The 18,641-nt window shown below is 40.4% G+C and overlaps 1 protein-coding gene across 1 annotated transcript; it reads left to right on the top strand.

The window, feature by feature from the left end:
- The first annotated feature begins 13 nt into the window (after positions 1 to 13).
- PPP2CA (protein phosphatase 2 catalytic subunit alpha) lies at positions 14 to 16,608 on the top strand. Its single transcript, XM_074603568.1, has 7 exons — positions 14 to 409; positions 12,561 to 12,770; positions 13,267 to 13,440; positions 13,634 to 13,723; positions 14,189 to 14,350; positions 14,908 to 15,026; positions 15,799 to 16,608. Exons 1-7 carry the CDS (start codon positions 308 to 310, stop codon positions 15,869 to 15,871), a joined length of 930 nt encoding a protein of 309 aa, XP_074459669.1. The 5' UTR covers positions 14 to 307; the 3' UTR covers positions 15,872 to 16,608.
- Positions 16,609 to 18,641: the final 2,033 nt, after the last annotated feature.

Raw genomic sequence — 18,641 nt, 5'->3', positions numbered from 1 at the left:
CAGGCGCGGCTCCGCCCAGGGACGGCGCACGCGCTGTGTCCCGCCGTGGCGCCCGCCTCCCCCCTTCCCCCGTAGTAGGAGCTGAGGCGGTGACGTCAGGAGCGGCGGCCATTACACGGTCTGGTGCGAGGCAGCGGGCGGCAGAGCTGCAGCCGCGGGGAGCGCCGCGCCGGCCGCCACACTCTCAGTGCTCCGCGCTGCCTCCGCCGCCCTATCTGCCGCCGCTGTTGGGAGCGCGGATCGCAGGGGGCCTCCGGGGTTGTGTGCGGCGGCAGCAGCAGCAGCCGGTGAGGAGGGGGAGAGCGGGATGGAGGAGAAGGTCTTCACCAAGGAGCTCGACCAGTGGGTGGAGCAGCTCAACGAGTGCAAGCAGCTCTCTGAGGGGCAGGTGAAGAGCCTCTGCGAGAAGGTGAGGAGAAGTAGCGGGGGGTCGGGGTTGCTGTGGGAGGCGGCGCCCGGTGAGGGGAGCCCGCGGGGCCGGGGCGGCCGCTCGGCGGGAAGGAGCTGCCGGGCGGGGGAGGCGCCTCTCCGCCGGCGGGACGCGGCGTGGGGCCTCTCGGGAGCGTCGGCTGGGGGTGGCTGGAGCCCGACCCGCCGGCAGGGGTAGCGGGCTGGGGAGCCGGGCGAGCGGCGGCCCCTGTGGCCGCAGCGCCGGGAGCCTGGCTCCGCCTCCCGCCTTTTCATCGCCTCCTAAAATGGCGCCGCGGCCGGGATTCTCGGGAGAGACCCCCGAGCGCCGCCGCCATCCCGGGGGAGGGAGTGGTGGGGGGGGACACCCTTCGCCGTTCTCGGGCTCCGCTCGGCACCGTCGCCCATGGGCGGCCTCGGCTGGGCGGGGGGAGCCGTTCCCGTCTGGCCGTCGTGTGCGGAGGGAGGGTCGGGAGTGAATCGAGGCGACATACTGTCACGATACGGTCAAAATTTTAAAGCAGCCCCAAAAGCGTAAGTTATTACAACGAAAATAAAAGCTTTTGGTGGTCAGTTGTAAATTACACGGGGTAAGGAGCTAGAACGTAAGAGCTTTGATTTTTTTTTTTTTTCATGATATAAATAAGCACAGACGCGTTTATAACTAGTTGAAGGGTAGATTAGCTTTGGGGCTTCGGTTTCTCTGCATAGGATTCTGGTTTTCGTGAAATTCACAGAATAGACAATTGAGATTCCTGTACAGCCATTTATTTTTATGGTGACGGATTGAAAACGTTGAGACCTGGATGTTAGAGTGCAGTGTTGATTGAGAAAGGTCTTAAAAACAGCCCAGGATAGATTGCCTTTTGAAATTCGAGGAAAAACTTGTTCTAGTAGCATCCAGCTGTATTTTCCAATTACATCCTAATTCTGGATGTAACTTAATAGCCGAGCAGTTTTTTTGGTTACTGAAGGCTTTACGTATTCCTACATCTCTAGACTGAAGGAAGCAATATTTGTGGATTGTTTGAGAACTGGAAAGTAAGGAATATGGGAAGTTACTGATGTACTGGACTTTAAAGAAGTCTGCATACCTGCCACGAGAAGTAATTAAAATATTTTAAATTTGGCATCATGCCTTCGAATACTACAGCATGTTGTTTTGGAAGCAAATTGTTTCCAGAGGACTATGAACTTATTAAGGAACTTGCAGTGTTTTTGGCTAGACGGGTTCTTGCTTGAGCCCAAATTTGAGCTGACTAGTAGTATAGCAACTTGAAATTGTTACCATTTGATACAGTTTGTGTATTTTAAATTGTGTTGCAAGCAAGTGGCAATGTCCCTGCCTGGCTATTTTTCACGTCCCTCTCTAATGACAGCGATCCAGCTTCTTCCTTGTATTGTTTTGTTGGAGAGGCGAGTATTCCACTTGTCATCATTTATAGAGTGATACAGGGTCCTGAATACCGCATGAGCAGGTGTGTTTTGTAAGGTTGTATGGTAACTTGCAGGAGCACAAGGAATATACAAAAAAGCATTCAGTTTACTGGGGGTTTTGTATAGGTGAGGAGTCGGCATACCATTAGAAATTCCTTACTGAAGGTACTGTAGGTTCCAGTCATCGTTGCGCAAGATGACATTTTCATTTTTTCCCAAAGAAGAATGGAAATGAGATGTTTTTCTGGATAAACGTGTAATGATTGTCAGAAATAATGGTAGATAAAAGGAAAGTTGTGTGTCTAACTGTTGTGTTTTGAGATGAGAGACCACAAGAATGTATGAGAGAAATCTGCTTGAAAAATACCATTTATCAGTAACCTCCCGTTGCCTCACGTTGGGTGGGAATGAGCCAGCTCCGGACAAAAGGTAGTATTTTTATGGGTAGCGTGATCCTGTGCTTGAGCTGAAATTCCCTATCTCTGACTGGTTTGTGGTCAGCACTTTGCAGAGTACAGCCACATGGCTGTTTATGTTAAGGAGAGGTGATTTGTTGCTGATAACTACAGGTGGATTTACTGGGACTTCCTGCTAAGAGTAGTCAAGTTTCTACGTGGTTGCTGATGCAAGGAATTAGAAGCTGGCCCCCGAAGTCTGAGTTTTCCATCAAAATCATCTCTGCCCCCTTGAGTGGGAAGCCATGTTCGTGAAAGCATGGTGTTAGTCGAATTCTGTGCCCTCCTGCTGAGGGACAGCATTTGCTTTAATGAGTTTTCATGCTTCCAACACTCAGAAACTTTGCTGAGTTGTGCTGTGTGTTTTGATTGTCTTAAGCAGTTTCATGGATGTAATCAAACCCAAAGGTTATGTTTTTCCATAAATAGCTTAATGTGTTAAGGACAGTGTCAAATATAGCTACTTTTCCACAGGACAGATAAAGACCGTACTAGGTATAAACTGTCATTCTTCACCACATTGAATTGTATCTAGGCCTAGTTAAAATAAACAAATAAATAAAAAACAGTCTTTGTGAGAGCTTTTCTCTCATAACACTATTTGATTGGATGATCTTCCTGACTGGTATTTCTTGATCTGCTGGGACTTCATGTGTGCAGACTGGTGCCTGTCTAATAAGAGTAAGCCTAAGGGCTCTCTGTATTTCAGTATTGATATCTAAAGAACGTAACATGCTGTTTACAAACATGATAATTAAATGTGGCCATTGATGCATCCCAGTTACTTCCTTCGTGCATCTTACATTGTGCCTGGTTACCTGGGTGATAATGGCAGTGGTGGTAACTGGGCAGAAATGTCTTCTAAGTCTAGGAATAATTTGTAACCATGAATAATACATAATACTTTCACTGATGATTTGAAAAAAATATGAACCTCTGAAAGGCAGTTAAGTTATTCGAGGCTTAATATATGCTATGTATTTTATATTACATCAATGTGTGACCAATTGTCTGTGCTTTGCTTAAGGATCTCATAAGAGTAAGTTTTGAAGAAGTGGTCAGAATGTACACCATATAGTCACTGTTACGTATCAGCAGTGTTTGTCCTGTTAACACTGAATTGTTTGACTGTTGTGTGTGAACAGAGGAGAAAGGAAATCCTTTATTGCCAGGTGAGGGTTTTTCCACCGACCATTTTGAATGAAAGGATGCTGTGTTGGAGTACTGTTCCATAATTTGTAGGGGTAGAGGGAAGTGGTTTTGTCTCCTTGCTGTTGTGTATAAATGCCCTTTATCACAGGAGGTGGAGGTGTGTTACGTTGCTCAGGAAGGTGGGATGACAGTGTAAAAATGCCCAAAGGAATGGGTTAAATTTGTGGATGGAGTCTCCAGTGCTTATTTCAGAAGGTATCTAGTGTGGATGGAAGGAAAGGTATCAAGAGCCTCTCCTCTGGAAATACTAATCAGTAATTATGTGGGTTTGAACACAGTATACAGTTTTTAGAAAAAGAAGAGAATTTGGTCATACGTGCCGTGTAGAGTGTTCAAGGTTCTCTTCCGGTATACTTGAATACTAGTAAAATACGTCTGAATAAAAAGTGCTGCTATCCAAAATTTTTTATTCTAAGTGAAGGGCTGATAGTGGTAAAGGCATTCAAGAAACCTTAAGTTGAGCCTTGCATCCTGCAGCTTTTGGTCTGTAACAATGATCTTGGTTACATTAGCTTTTTGATTTGTCACCAGTGCTGATTTTCATAGTACAAATATGTTTCTGGGCCATACTGTTCTGTGGTATATACCTCGATAATGGTGTATTTTTCTAATTTTTTTCCCGTTGCAGAGCTTCCACCTTTGTTTAACATCAGATCTTCCAAGTTAGATTTTTCTGAGACTGATTGCAGATGAGAACTAACCAAACATGCGCGTACCCGCTGCAGCTGTGTGAGCTGCTTGGACTCGTTCAGCTTATGTCAAGTGCCTTAGTTCTGGGAGGGCGGTATGTTGCTGATGAAGATTTCTTTGGGCTCAGCCCCCTCCTCTGCAATCAAAGTTCAGTTCCTCTGATGCATGGGACTGGCAGGTTTTGTGAATTTTACTCCTGGGTTTTAAGCTATTACTGGCCTGAGATGTCTGCCCAGCTTCCTTTTCAGATAGAGGTAGGCACACGGTCCCTTCTGCCTCCCCTTGCTGTTGGGGAGTTAACTTTCTTAGCTGATTATTTTTGCTCAGAAGTGAATGTTTTAAGCTGTCCCCAGGGCTTTTTCAAGGGCCTTTCCATTAGCTAGCTTTTGTGTTTCCATATCTTTACATGTAACGGTCACATTTAACTATTCTTCCAACTAAGATGATTGTAAAAATGAATATTCCTATCTGAACTTGCTGTAAATCAATCGAAAACTGTGCCCCAGTAGAATTCTCAGCCTAGTGAGAGTTCCCTTGTGGTGGGCTGTGTGTTGGACAAGTTCTGTGTCCTTCCACCCCTTCCCCTGGCAGAAGGACATGGGTCTGGAAGGCACAGCATTTTGGTTCCTCCTTGCTGCTGCATTGGCTTCTGGATTCATGAACAAGGAAACCTTTAAACTCCTGCCAGTGGCAGAAGGGCCCTCTTTAGTGGTTCCAGGGGCTGTGGGAGACCAGGAGATGGTTTAGGACTCATTTGCTGCTGCTTTGTTGAACATACCAGGGGATCAAGCCATTGATGGGTGCGTATAGTTATACCTTCCATCTCTGAAGAATTACAGGTGTATTGTGAAAAGCTTTTTGTGACATTTTAATAACTGTGTTTTAGATTATTCTGGAACACTTTCACAAAAAAAGATCCTTTTATTCCCAGTGTTCTGTGTGGTGGTGTTTTTTTTTTTTTTTTAATGGTCGGTAATATAAAATGGAAATTGTCTCTTTACACAAAAGGTATTTGAAGTGTCAGACTTGCCAGTCTTCTCACCTAGTCTTGATTATACTTACAACACTTTGATGTGCATATGAGAATTGTCTTGTATATGCCAGTTCTTGTAGCATCAGCAGCTTTGTAATTTTTTTTTCAATTCTGGGAAATTCTATAAGATTGAGTTGTGCTGTCGTGGGGTTTTTTTTGTTTGTGTTTTAATCACAACATTAGTTGTGATCAAATGGGAGTGAAAGATATTTTTGTGTTGCTTTAGGTATTTGGGCATAGCTTAAGACAACAGAAGTAAGCACATGTAAGTCAGAGCAAGTTCTACCAATTCAAGGCACAGGACATGGATGAGGCTGTGGATTGATGTCTTCTTCTAAATCTACCCGTGGTGAGGCTGCTGCCTCCTCAGATCTGATGACGGTGCTGCTCTGTGATTGCTCCCTGGCCATTTTCAGTTAGTCATCTGGGTTGCCTTAAACAGTGTAATAACCTGACCTGTCTGGCTGTGTCTGGCAGGAGTTAAGGAGGCCTTGTATGAAAGGCTGTGTGAAAGGAATCAAAGTGATTGAATTTCCGTCCTCGCTTAGGGACCCTTAAACACTACACCTACATTCAGTAACACAGTTGTTACCCTCTGTTCCTTTTCTTTAGGCAGTATGTGAAGCTGGAAAAACAGTCAGCAGTCAGGTCTCCAATATTTCTGCTTGGTATATAAAAAATACCTTCCAATATAGGTGTTACAAGCTTCCTAGTTGGTTTTGAAGTACGTTTCTTCAGTTTGACATGTACCTAGACCAGCCTCCAGAAAGTATCCTGACTGTACCTCACCGTACATCACGGTGCCTACCTGTGGTTGGAGTTGTTTGAGCAAAAGAGTTGAAAACCTTTTGAGTTTATCTGCAAGTCCAGCTTCAGGTATCCGGCACAATTAGTTTGGGAATAGCTTTAGCCTATTTCTTTTTTTAACAACGTGAATGATATGAAATGAATTCAGTTTGTTCCTACAGGTGGGACTGAAGAACATCTCTGTGTAAGTGGTCAGCTTCATGCTGTTGCTGTGTTTCTTGGAACTCCCACATACAGAGGAAGGCATCTGTATTTCCTGAGCTATTTGGCCTCCTATATTTAAAAAAAAAATAAATTTTTCTAGACTTTGTTTTTCTTTTAATGCAAAGGTAGAGACACTAAGATCTTTTGTATGAAGCAAAATAATGACACTGAGTTCTTTCAGAGGAGCCTCTTCCTATCCTTATTTTCCATCTGGTCTTGTCAGCTACTGGTACTTAAATAGCAGTTCCCCTTTCCTTCTCCCACATCTGCCTCTGAGGGAAAGATCACTCCTTTCAGTTACGCTGAGTATGTGAGACTGCTAATGATTTATCCAAATTGAAGTTGAGGAGACTATCAAGGCTGTGAGTGGTGTCAGGCATTGCTTTGTAATACGAGGGGGTAGAGGATTATTTGCCAAAAATTTACTGCCTGCATGCTTTCTTGTAGAGCTTCTGGAATGTGCAGGAGAAAAAGGAAAGTGGTTGTCTCATTTAATCTTACATGCGTTAGGATTGATCTTTTGGTTGGCTAACATCCTCTCTTCAACTGGACTCTTCTTCTAACCAAACAGGAATTGCTGAAAGAGGAAGGGAGCAGTTATTGCTGAGTTGTGGAGCAGTGAAGAAGGGCACTTTGCTGTGTGTTGTGAAATACAGAGCTGATTGGATTGTATGCTTTTTTGGTTAATTGCTTGTTCTTGTTCACTGACAAATAGTCATTGATACATAAGCTACTATACTTTCATTGTGTGCATTCTGAATTAAAATAAAGCTTTTGAGTTAATTTGTTAGTTCTATTTGCCCTATCCCAAGAAAATTAAGGGCTATAAACGTGTAGCTGGAGCTGTGACTCTTTGACCAGGCGTGTCTTGTTTTGCTGTGCTGAGTTCTAAACCCTTCAGTCTTGCTGGTAGTGAAAGAGGTTAGAAACAGGTCTAGGCGCTAGTCATAGAGCCAAAGAGAAAGCAAATTGGTTATCTTTTGTTTCAGTCCTGGGAAAAGAGTATTTTGCTGCTGTTGCTTCTTCTGTGTGGATGGAAACTGTCTTTTTACTTTGGAATACTAAATAGTTAAATGTCAATGGGGAGCTTTGTGTTTTAATTTTATTCCTGCTTATACGTTCATATGGCACTCCTCAGTGGATTCTGAAGTTTAGTATAAATTGGTTTCCCATTTGTATCATATGTAATCTGACTGCTGTCCTACCTTCTTCACAGAAGGGTGATATTGGAGACCTCTTTTCTCTAAGTTTTGTTTAAAATGTCAGACAGTGAATGAAATTACCTTTTTCTCTAAAAATGCTGAGCCCATCTGAATATGCTCTCTTTCTTCTGCAAGTAAGGTGTGGGGGAAGACCTTTAAATTGAAGGAAACAAAGGCATTGACTCTGCAGAAGACTTGCTGACTGTAAAGGATGACTTTGCTTGCAGCTGGAATCTCTTCCAGGCCACGGTGTTTGGCCAGCTAAAACCAGTATTCATCCCAATTAGCTGATCATTGTGCCTTTAGTCACATCCTGTGCATCTTGACGACAGGAAATTATGGGTGTGGTTGAAGTCTTCGATCTCATCAAAATATCTTTATGGTAACTACAAATACCTGTTGTTTTTTTTTTCTCTTGGTTACAGTGGATGCTTCTCAACACACACTTTACTAGACAACATGGTGGGCTGCAGGTGTGAATTCTGGTCTGCCAAGAATGACACGTTACCATCTGCAACCATGACTTTGGAGCTGTGTTGTCTAATTAAAATAATGGTTGTATTTCCTTTACTGAGTTAGTGGTAATCTTTTGATAAGTGCTTTATAGCACTGGTTTGCTGCTATGCAGCAGTTTCAAGAATTGTTCTAAATTCTACACAGGCAGAGTAATGTTTACTGCATTTTTTTTTTTATGACGTGCCCCAGAGTTTATCAGGGTAGATACTTGGTTTGAGCTGTCAGACCTCCTGCTAGAATGCAGGGATCTGAGAAGGGGTAGGAGTAATTGAGAAATAACTGGTATGTTCTGGAAAGAAAAAGGAGTTTGGGTACAGATGAATTCAGAGGATTTTTCAGAAATGTGCTGTTTGAAATGAATTCTGTGACGCAAGGTTCATGATATACTCCGCTCATGAGGGAAACTCACTTGTCTGCTGTGTAGAGTAGAGAGAGAGAGGGAGTGGGTGGATTATAGCCTTTATGGCACTTGACTCTGAGCCTTAATCTGTGGCATTTAGGATAAAAAATATACTCAGGGAAGAGGGGAAGTAGATACCTTTGCAGACATACAACCCCTGCATCTTATTAAATTAAATTGTGAAGATCTGAAAATCAAACGGTAGTAGCTTTAATGGTCATACAGCGTTTTTTAAATTCTTATCCCTGACTGTTCATTATAAAATGCAGAGTTTACACTTGGATCTTGTATTGTCTTAAAACAATCAAGCTAATCTTTGTATTTTAAGAACAGTATTTTGCATAGAAGTGCTTTGTAAACAAAGGCAACAAGACAGTGCTTTACTGTTCATCTGGCCATTTCGAAGATGTGCAGCAGTCCAGGAAGGTTTTAATTCTAAAATACTAGGCTGTATTTTTATGCAGTCCTACTTGCTTTACAATAAAGTGAAAATTTGATGTTTTCTTGTGTGTTTAAACCAATGTTGGTTTTATTCTTGTTGTCTTTTGGGTGTTTTGGGATTGTACGAGTTCTCTTTCTAGCGAAATGTCTGAATAAGCCAATATTTCAGGTATCAAGTAGGAACAAATTCCAGTCACTATGACTAAGCTGAAGTGTATTTGATATGTGCTTAGTGTTTGAACTTTGAGATTGCTCTAAGTAAAATACGTGACTTTCCATCTCAGCAGTTGTTGCTTATGACAGCGTTTTACTTAGTTCTTTTTGTGCAACTATGTCTTATAGCTACATATTTTTCCTGCATTAGACTTCATTGGTGCTTGGCTGTAAAATTAGCATTTATCAATTTGAAGTAATGGGTTCTATTCAGTCTTCATCTGTATCGGTTTGCACTTGAATTTGAAATTTGAGGTGAAAAAATAGTTAAACTGATTTGGAGGTAGGGCCTGTAACTGTAATGTTGACTGTTGACACCAAGTTTTTGCTTAAGTTTATTAATTTTTTTTTTAAATTGTAGAATAACATCACAAGATAAACTTTCAGTGGTGTGGGCTACTTAGGAGGATTGAAGACGTACAGAAGTTCAGGGCTGTCTTAAGAATTGTTAAGAACTGAAAAAAGGCTGAGAAATAAAAGCACTAATAAGTGTTAAAGAGAAATCTGTTTCAGAATTGCATAACTTTGTCCTAGTGATAGGCAATGCAACCTGGATGTTTCAAAATGTTGATGTCAAAATACTGCAAAGGTATTGCACTATTATCCTTCTTGGCAATAGTCTCTGGGTTTTTGAAGTACAAGGAATCAGGTGTGTGTCTCTTCCCTAGTTCTCCCTCATCAGGTGGTTTGACCAGGGAGTATCTGGTACTGAAGGCTGCTGAAATGCTCTGCAGCTTCCTCTCAGTGAGGAGGTGTGGGAGAGCTGCTGGTGGGAAGTCCAGTTTGCAGGGGGAAGGATGGACTGGGAGGGATCTTGGGGGGTGTGGCTGAAAAGTAGCATCGTCGTGGGGCTCGGAGAAAGGATCGATAAAGAGGGAGTGGAACTAGATGAGGTTTTACAGGGCGCTCTGTGGTCCACTACAAAGTCAGGGTCACAGATACTTCAGTAGTATTAGTGATAGCTTACCTTGGTGAAACTTGAATTGTGAAATTGTAATATTACATGTACTGTTGTATTACTAGTTTGTGGTTTTGTTATGTTACGGTATATTAAAACAATTTTTGCTTTACGCTTTTATAGGAATTAATTTAATGTGGAAATTTGGGGTACAGTTGACAGACCACTTGTTGATGGCTTGTTTACAGGGTGTTATTTTTCTCCACTTTCAGTTCTTCTGAAGCTCTTTTGTAGAGGCAAGTATACTGCGTAAGCGCTTCAGTAGAGGCCACTGTTAAATGCTGTGGGACATGATAAGACTGTAAATGGATTAAGCAGTTCATAACTCAGTATTTCATGAAACTTGTTTCAGAACATGAAAATACTGAAATCCCTGCACCAGCATTCCTCCACTGCAGGATTTAAATAGAGATTGCTGTTTTGCAAGTTGACCTGGAACAGTCTTTTTTCATCAGAGTAGCTGTCTGACTTACCTACGTGTTTGGTCATATGCATATCTGAGTGATTTAATATTTCAAAAACTGGGGAAGCAACAACCCTGTTGCTGAGAACTATGCCATTTCAATCTCGGTCAGCATAAACGTTGCATACCTTTGATGAAAAATGAATGCTGCGTTCTTTCTGCAATGCTTCTAGGGTGTTAAGAAAATTTGGTGGTAGAAAGCATTCTAATTAGAGTAGGTTTTTTTTTTATACTGAAGCACTATAAGTATCTGTAACGTTCTCTGTCAAAAGAAGAATTAAGGTGGCTAATGCTTCTCAGTGTAATAGTGTATTAGAAGAGGCTAAGACTGTTAAAATACCTTCAAAACATCCGGTGAGTGTCACTGCATTAAAATGAACTTAAGTCAGGCTATCTTAAAATAAATCTACACTTTTAGCATATACCACAAGCCAGCAATGACCTATCTTTAGTACTGGGCACGGCATGAGTGGAAACTGTCACATGAGGTTGACTTTTGATGTAAATATGCCTGCAGAGTGATTTAACCCTGCTCGTGCTGTAATATCTAAAGCTCTGTGTTGTGCAGGGTGCTTAACTGTGATTGCATTTTTGCATTTCTTTCTGGTGTTGAATAAAATCTTGAATTTCACAAACATCCGTCATTGAACTATGTGTTGCTGGCACTTTTCTTGTTTGAAGTGGTGAGCCTGGACAATGTGCAGGAACAGTGAGACCACTTTTGGGGGTGTCAGTCACTGTCCACCTAATGGTTCCATGAGTAGAGTGGAAACTTGGACACAGCAGCATGTTTCTTAATAGCTTGGCTCATGTTAATAACCAGTATTTAGTATACTGTTTAGATTATAACTTCAAATGTTTCTTTCCTAACCTTTAAAAATCTAATGCTCTTTGTATTATGATTAATTTTTCCTAGTGTCTCAAAATACTTCTTTGTTAGCAGACCCCCGCGCACCCCCACCCATGAGTGCACTGCTTTAGTTGTCAGGTTAGGGTTGAGAAAGTTAAGAAAAGTGGTGTTGCTCTTCCATCTCTTATGCTGGTGTAAGCTTCAGAATATTTTGGATTCAGTGTGGCCCGTCCATAGGTGGGATTTGGTGCTGTTTCTGCAAGTCTTGGGTTTATAATACAGAATATAGTTTTTATCTGTTCTCTTGTTGTTCTGGTAAGGAGGTAAAAGAGAGATCCTTTTTGAATAGGAACATTGGCGGTTGAAAGGCATGGAAATCTTTGTAGATGGTAACTTGTAAACTTGTTACTATTTATATTTCTAATACCCTCTTGATTTAGAAAATTATTGTGGCATGTGTTTAGTGACTGTTCTGAGAACAAAATGTAACAACTGGCAATATGATGGTACCGATTAAGGAATTCCTGTGTTATTTCTACATTATCTTTCTGATGGATGCTATATTTAGCTTGTACTTCTTAATACAAATTGCCTTTGTCTGCAACTTTTATGTACACAATTTTGTGGGAAAAATGGTGATGACAAAGATGTTTCCCTACTTTGGTTTATAAAGACACAACCCAGTGTTATTGCTTAAACACAAAACTTGTTCAGGAAGCTTGTGCAGGTAATCACCTGCTCTACAATTGCTGATACCACTGGGTGTTAGTTACGTTCCCACTTCTGCTTCTTGTAGGAGTCTCTGCTTTTGTGTTCAAAGCTGTAGGTATAGGTGGGCGGCAAACAGTCTTCGGAAGCAAGACGTTGGAAGTATAGAGCTCCCTGGGAGCTTTTGCTAGTTTTAGATTTATTTTTTCCAAATACTTAAAAACTTCTTCAGTTCCAGCAGTGATGATCATTGTTTTATGATTCGTGAAACCATTTTTACAGAAAATGTGAAGTTTTTCTTATTCTGGAAATTATTTCTGAAATAGTCTCCTCAAAGAGGGAAAAAGACCACCAAACCAAATTTCTGTTATGAATACAGGGTTGCATAAAGTGAAATCTTATTTTAAGCAAAGATAAACTCTTATCTCAGGTGCTTCAGACAAGGAAGGGACAAGAGCTCATAAAAAGAGTGGGTAAAAGAGAACTGGAAGTGGTAGTGCATGCTTTGACTAAAATGACTGTTTGTAGACAAACTCACAATTTATGTGGTTTTTGTTTTATAGGCTAAAGAAATTTTGACGAAAGAATCTAATGTACAAGAAGTGCGATGTCCAGTCACAGTCTGTGGAGATGTCCACGGACAATTTCACGACCTCATGGAACTTTTCAGAATTGGAGGCAAATCACCAGACACGAACTATTTGTTTATGGGGGACTATGTTGACAGAGGCTATTATTCAGTTGAAACAGTCACATTGCTTGTAGCTCTTAAGGTAACTTTCCTTCTCAGCTGTACAGTTCTGTATAAAACATAATAACTATCCTGACTACACTTAAATCTATTATGATTTGCAGTGCATTGGAATTATAGGTACAAAACCTGAAGTGTTGACTGTCTTTAGTTTTCTAAGATACTTCTGAAAAAAAAAATCAACGTTCAGGTGCCAGCATTTTCTAAAACGAGTGCTGTGTTTATTTTTAGTTGCCTAAGTAGCAATCTTTCAGAACTTGCTTGGAGAGATCAGCTTAATGCACAGGTGTAGTGAATTCCACTAGTAACAATGAATAAAATTAATCTCAAAAGTATTTGGCAGCTGAAGATTTGAATGAATTACCCCTTCTTTTCCCAAAGGTTATAATTGAATCTTCATCTTAAAAAGGGTTTGTTTTTTATTGCTTTATTAACATATGATGGGGGGCTAGGGGTGCAAATTCTCTTTGGGCAGACATATATATTTTGATGCCTCTAAAATAAACTGTTATGTTTAGGTCCGTTACCGTGAACGTATCACAATTCTTCGAGGGAACCACGAAAGCAGGCAAATCACACAAGTATATGGTTTCTATGATGAATGTTTAAGAAAATACGGAAATGCAAATGTTTGGAAATACTTTACAGACCTTTTTGATTACCTGCCTCTAACTGCCTTGGTGGATGGCCAGGTATGTTGAAATTTGACGAAGTTAAATGTTATTGGTTGTAAAGGGAGCTATTAGCGCTGTATTGTATCAGCTCTTAGTTTTAAAGGAATCTCTTGCAGATTTTCTCCTAATAATTTACACTAAACAGTTATAATTGCACTGATATAATTAATGTAAATGAATGAGATAAACTTCAATTATATAACTCTTGCAGATTTTCTGTCTACACGGTGGCCTCTCCCCATCGATAGATACACTGGATCACATTAGAGCACTTGATCGTTTGCAGGAGGTTCCCCATGAGGTACTGAAAAATAATTTCCTAAACTTGTGGGATTTGTGATTCAGCATATGTTGGGTATTCAAATACACAGGCCAAAAAGTGAAATTTGAAAAAACTTAGCAATATGAAAGTGCCTGTCTTCCTGTTCTAGTTTTTGAAGGAGAAGTAAGAGGCATGTTCTTTGCCTAAAGAAGGAAACATATTTTAGCATGCTTAGAATCTCAACAGGTACCACTTAATGATCTCGGAGGTGAGAGCTACTTCTGTGAAAATTCTTCATTCAGATTAACTTCTTGATAGTATTTCAAGTGTTAACTGCGCTAGCTATTGTACTCGATAGTCATATTTTAAAGTGCGAAAGAGATGATGCAGCAAGTTATGCAGACATGGTGTGTATGTGTAGGGTTTTTCTGGGACTGTTTTGTTTTTGTTGTGTTCCCCCCCCCCCCCCCTCCATTTCTGAAACATCTTCTACACCTCTTACAGGGTCCAATGTGTGACTTGCTATGGTCAGATCCAGATGATCGTGGTGGCTGGGGAATTTCTCCTCGAGGTGCAGGTTATACATTTGGACAGGATATTTCAGAAACCTTTAACCATGCTAATGGCCTTACGTTGGTTTCAAGAGCTCATCAGTTGGTAATGGAGGTGAGCAGAGTAGCCTGGGTGTTTAAACTCCTGATTGTGTACTTGGTGCGTTAATACTGTACTCTGCGTCAGAAGTGTGTATATGCTGCTGTGACAAATGATGACCCAGCTGAGAGTCTTCCAGAAACTCTGTTTTGACATGTGCTACTAAAGGAGTTCCTCAACTTGACAGTGGAGTAACCTTTATTTTGGCCTTTTTTCTGAAAATTTACAGTAGCATCCTAAAACAGACTTTAGTAGTAGATGTGGTTTTGCGTTTCTGTGTAAATAAAAAGGTTCTTAAACATAAATGCTGAGTCCCTTGCAAAGAAAATATTCTTTTAAAATTTGTTTAGCTCACGCTTACTACTAAGAAGCAACATAAGAACGCCAAAATTCCTTTTTACCTGTTTTGTCTCAAGAAGACAAATAAAGATACAGCCTTAATATTATTGAAAATGATGCTACAAATGCCGCCTAGGGTTTTGTGTGTTAAAAATTCAGTTTAGTAGTCAGATGGTGATATGGGGTACAATGAATGAACCTGCCTGTCATAACTAATATTTTTTTCTCTCCAGGGGTACAACTGGTGCCATGATCGGAATGTAGTAACAATTTTCAGTGCTCCAAACTATTGTTACCGTTGTGGCAACCAGGCTGCAATTATGGAACTTGATGATACTCTAAAATACTCCTTGTAAGTATGTTTACAAATAAGATTTATATTGCCCATGACTTTAAGACAGTTGTTGTAGCAACATACCAATTAGTTACTATGTTAAGGTGCCTTTTTTCTCTTACATGCTTTTGGGAGGTGAAGTGATTGCGGAATTGTTGGGTTAGCTGCATCTTGAGGCTTAGAGTCACATATCTGGAACTGTTGTTGCTGACATCTGTTTTCTGTCAAAGTGAGAGTCCTCAGTTTTGTTTTATAGAACGAGTTTAATGAAATACTATAGAGGTGTGTGATTTAAGAGTAGGAGTACTCTGTCACGTCTGAGGTAATGCCCTCTTATCTAGGGCAAGAGACTTGTAGAATCTTGGAATTCTTCAGATGTTAGGGTGTCGGCTTTTTTAAGTGAGGTTTCTAGTTAACTACATCAACAGCAACTTCTTCAGTAAACGAGGCAAAAGCATTGTGTAAACTGCCCCCTTTGACAATTACTGGAGACTTGAACTTTCTGGTTGTGTACTAATGTTTGACCAATTTATGAGTCTTAAAGCTAAGATTTATTTCTCTCCAGTCCATAATAGTAACCATAAGAGCAGTTTAAAATATGTAGAATATAAATACCTACGAATAGAAGGAGTGGAAGAAGTTGAACACTTGTTCTAGAAGACTTCAAATGGTTGAAAAAACTTGAGAAGGCTTACCTGGGTTAAGACCGCTGCTACTGTTAATTCACATACAAAACATACCTGAAAGTAACCTGAACTCTTGTGGTTTCATTAATATCTGTGCTTTTCAGTTTGCAGTTCGATCCAGCACCACGTAGAGGTGAACCGCATGTTACTCGTCGCACCCCAGACTACTTCCTGTAAAGAGATTTTAGACCTGTACAGTATTGCCATGAACCATATGTTGACCTAAAGAAAATGGGAAGAGCAACAGTAACTCCAAAGTGTCAGAAAATATTTAACATTCAAACTTGTTTTCACATGGACCAAAAGACGTGCCATATTCAAATACAAAGCCTCTTGTCGTCAACAACTGTGACCACTTTAGAATGAACCAGTTCATTGCATGCTGAAGCAACATTGTTGGGTCAAGAAACCAGTTTCTGGCATAGCGCTATTTGTAGTTACTTTTGCTTTCTCTGAGAGACTGCAAATAATAAGATGTAGACATTAACACCTCGTGAATACATTTAACTTTCCATTTAGCTATAGCTTTATTCAGCATGACTGTAGATAAGGGTAGCAGCAAACAATCATTGAAGCTTAAAGAACATTTTTAAAATAAGTACCAAGGCCTCATTTGTTCTGAAACTGTTTGTTTTATTTTCAGGGAATACTGTTTAATTTAATTGTATTGATTTTTTTTTTTGTCTGCACTCAGTTCCCTCTTCCACTCTTTGCCCTACCATATTGTCCCTTGTAATTGTCCAAGGATAGTGAATTACTTTGAACAGAACTGTTTTTTTCTGTAAAACAATGTTACTGCAGGACAGAGCTGCAGTGTTTTTCATAATAAACTTGTGAACTAAGTATGGAAAAATGTCAAATCCTAATTGCATCTCAGGTCAACTGTGGTTTAATAAACTTACCATGTAGCTGGATGGGTTTGATAAACTTGCATAGACATTTCCACCTTAAATAACTAAAACTGAGGTGATTGGAGTGTGCTGGAAAAGTCTGACCTTTTGAATTGTGTCCCAGGGAGGTGCCTGTTTGTTGATGTCACACAGCTGAAACAGAGCTCACTTATTACTGATGTGTTGTGCTCTTTCCCTCTTGGTGCTCTACTGAAAGAGTCAAAAAAGGAAGAATATAGGATAACTTAATGGATTGAACCTGGCTTTTTCAAGGGTAAATCTTAAGTCTGAGTTGCGGAAAATGTAGGTGCTAATACTTCAAATCATTTTCTGAAAAACTAAGAATAAAACCGGTTTTCTAAATATTAAAGGAAATAACTTGAAATTTAGTACTATGTGTATTGCCCAAGCGTCCATTCTGAAAAACAGTGGTATGTGTTTTATGCTAACTTCTGTTAAAATATTTCCTTTCTACTAATTTGTTTCAGAAATTCAGATTTTATGCCTTCTGAAGGCTTGTGCTTGAAACTTATTTGGTTTATCTTAAAAAGATGTACCTGGCTGTTGTTTTAATAGAGGACTCTTAATATTCATATTGTTTAAGAGACTTTAAATTCCTTAGGCACAATGTAGATTTTACAAGAACATTGAGGATTATTAATTTTTTTTTTTTACACTGCTTGCTTCTAAGGGAAAGTACAGAAATTTTGCAGGTGTCCCAACTTACCTGGAGGCCTGGTCCTAGACACGCTTTTTGGGGCTTTCTTCCTTTTCTGCTGAAGGGATGCTAAATTCTCGTACCTTACCAAGAAGGTGCTGCGTTTCCCTGAGCATTACTTCATCCCTTTTCTGAAAGGTGGTTGCTTTTTTTTTTCCTTCAGCAAAAATTCAGATGCGTCCTGTAGGTTGGGTTCCAAATGGTTTCTGGAGAGGTCTCAGTCTCCTGCAGTTTGATCTCCTATAGGAAGAAGTGCGTGCTAAAAATAAGCGCATCTGAAATGTCTTTATTTAGCATATCGGGAACTTTTGCTTTGATCACTATTAAAAAAACCCCACTCTTTGCTGTAGAGAGTACTTCACTTTTAATTCCTTTCGCTTGCCATTCTCTGCAAATGTTTTTGCAGATAGAACTTTGTGCCTTAATTGACACCATTCCTTCAAGGGTAATGACTTTGCCCTATTTTCTGTTTTCCCTGGTACTTTAATTGGCGTGATTCATCTCCTGCTCTGGGGGAGAACAGTCAGTTCATTTGTTCAGTTTCTGCACACACACGCAAGCAGTTGTTAGTAAAGTCAAGGGAAAAATGTTAAAAGTCACTCCAGTTTTTGCAGTTTTCCCCCGTAATTGCACTGGGACTGGCCTTTTGAAGAATTCATTGAGAATATCACGTTGCGAACAAAAAAATGTAAAATCTGATGGAGATTGGCCACCAGCAGTGGTAACTGCCTAAAAGCATGTTGGGAAGATTCAAGAGAAGGAAAACTTCAAATAGAAATAACTGCTGTCTGATTTATTTATTGGTAACTGATTGATTAAAGCTCACCTGAGCAAAAGCTGGCTGCAGAGAAATGAGCGTAATTAGGGTTTGTGCTTGTTTTGGAGACCAGTCTTGATGTTTCCTTCTTCACTACACAGACTGGTGAATTCTGTGAAATAGCTGGAAATCCCATATTGTGGTAGTTCGGTATTTTTTAAAGCAGGATATTTAAACCCAGTGTTCAGTGAGGAGGGCTGACATTGAGGTTTGACTTGTCAGAAGGCAGCTGTCAATGAAACAGCACTTTTCTATGAACTACTCTAAGAACTTCCCCTTTTTTTCTTCTGTTTCTCAGAAATTGGATAGTCAGTAGAATTCTGTGGTTGGACAGATGGGGGAGAGTTTTGAGCTCTCCATAATGCATTTTACTTAAGTCACGTTTACTGATGTCCTGTCACTTGGCCATTTATCTGAATTTGTGTACGCGAAGTAAGCACCCTTGGTTTGCGGAGGCTTATCCTTCTGAACTGAAAAGGCATTAAGTCAAAAACAAGAGACAAAAATCCTACTCCTACACAG

Source organism: Larus michahellis, chromosome 11, assembly GCF_964199755.1.
Source record: "Larus michahellis chromosome 11, bLarMic1.1, whole genome shotgun sequence".
Taxonomy (NCBI): domain Eukaryota; kingdom Metazoa; phylum Chordata; class Aves; order Charadriiformes; family Laridae; genus Larus; species Larus michahellis.
This window is presented reverse-complemented; position numbering and strand designations above follow the sequence as displayed.

Bases quoted from the DNA above. Each gene is read 5' to 3' on its own strand.
- PPP2CA (XM_074603568.1), top strand. From the start codon at position 308: ATGGAGGAGAAGGTCTTCACCAAGGAGCTCGACCAGTGGGTGGAGCAG. The intron at 12,771-13,266 runs GTAACTTTCCTT...TGTTATGTTTAG, and splicing joins CATTGCTTGTAGCTCTTAAG to GTCCGTTACCGTGAACGTAT. The intron at 13,724-14,188 runs GTACTGAAAAAT...CACCTCTTACAG, and splicing joins TGCAGGAGGTTCCCCATGAG to GGTCCAATGTGTGACTTGCT.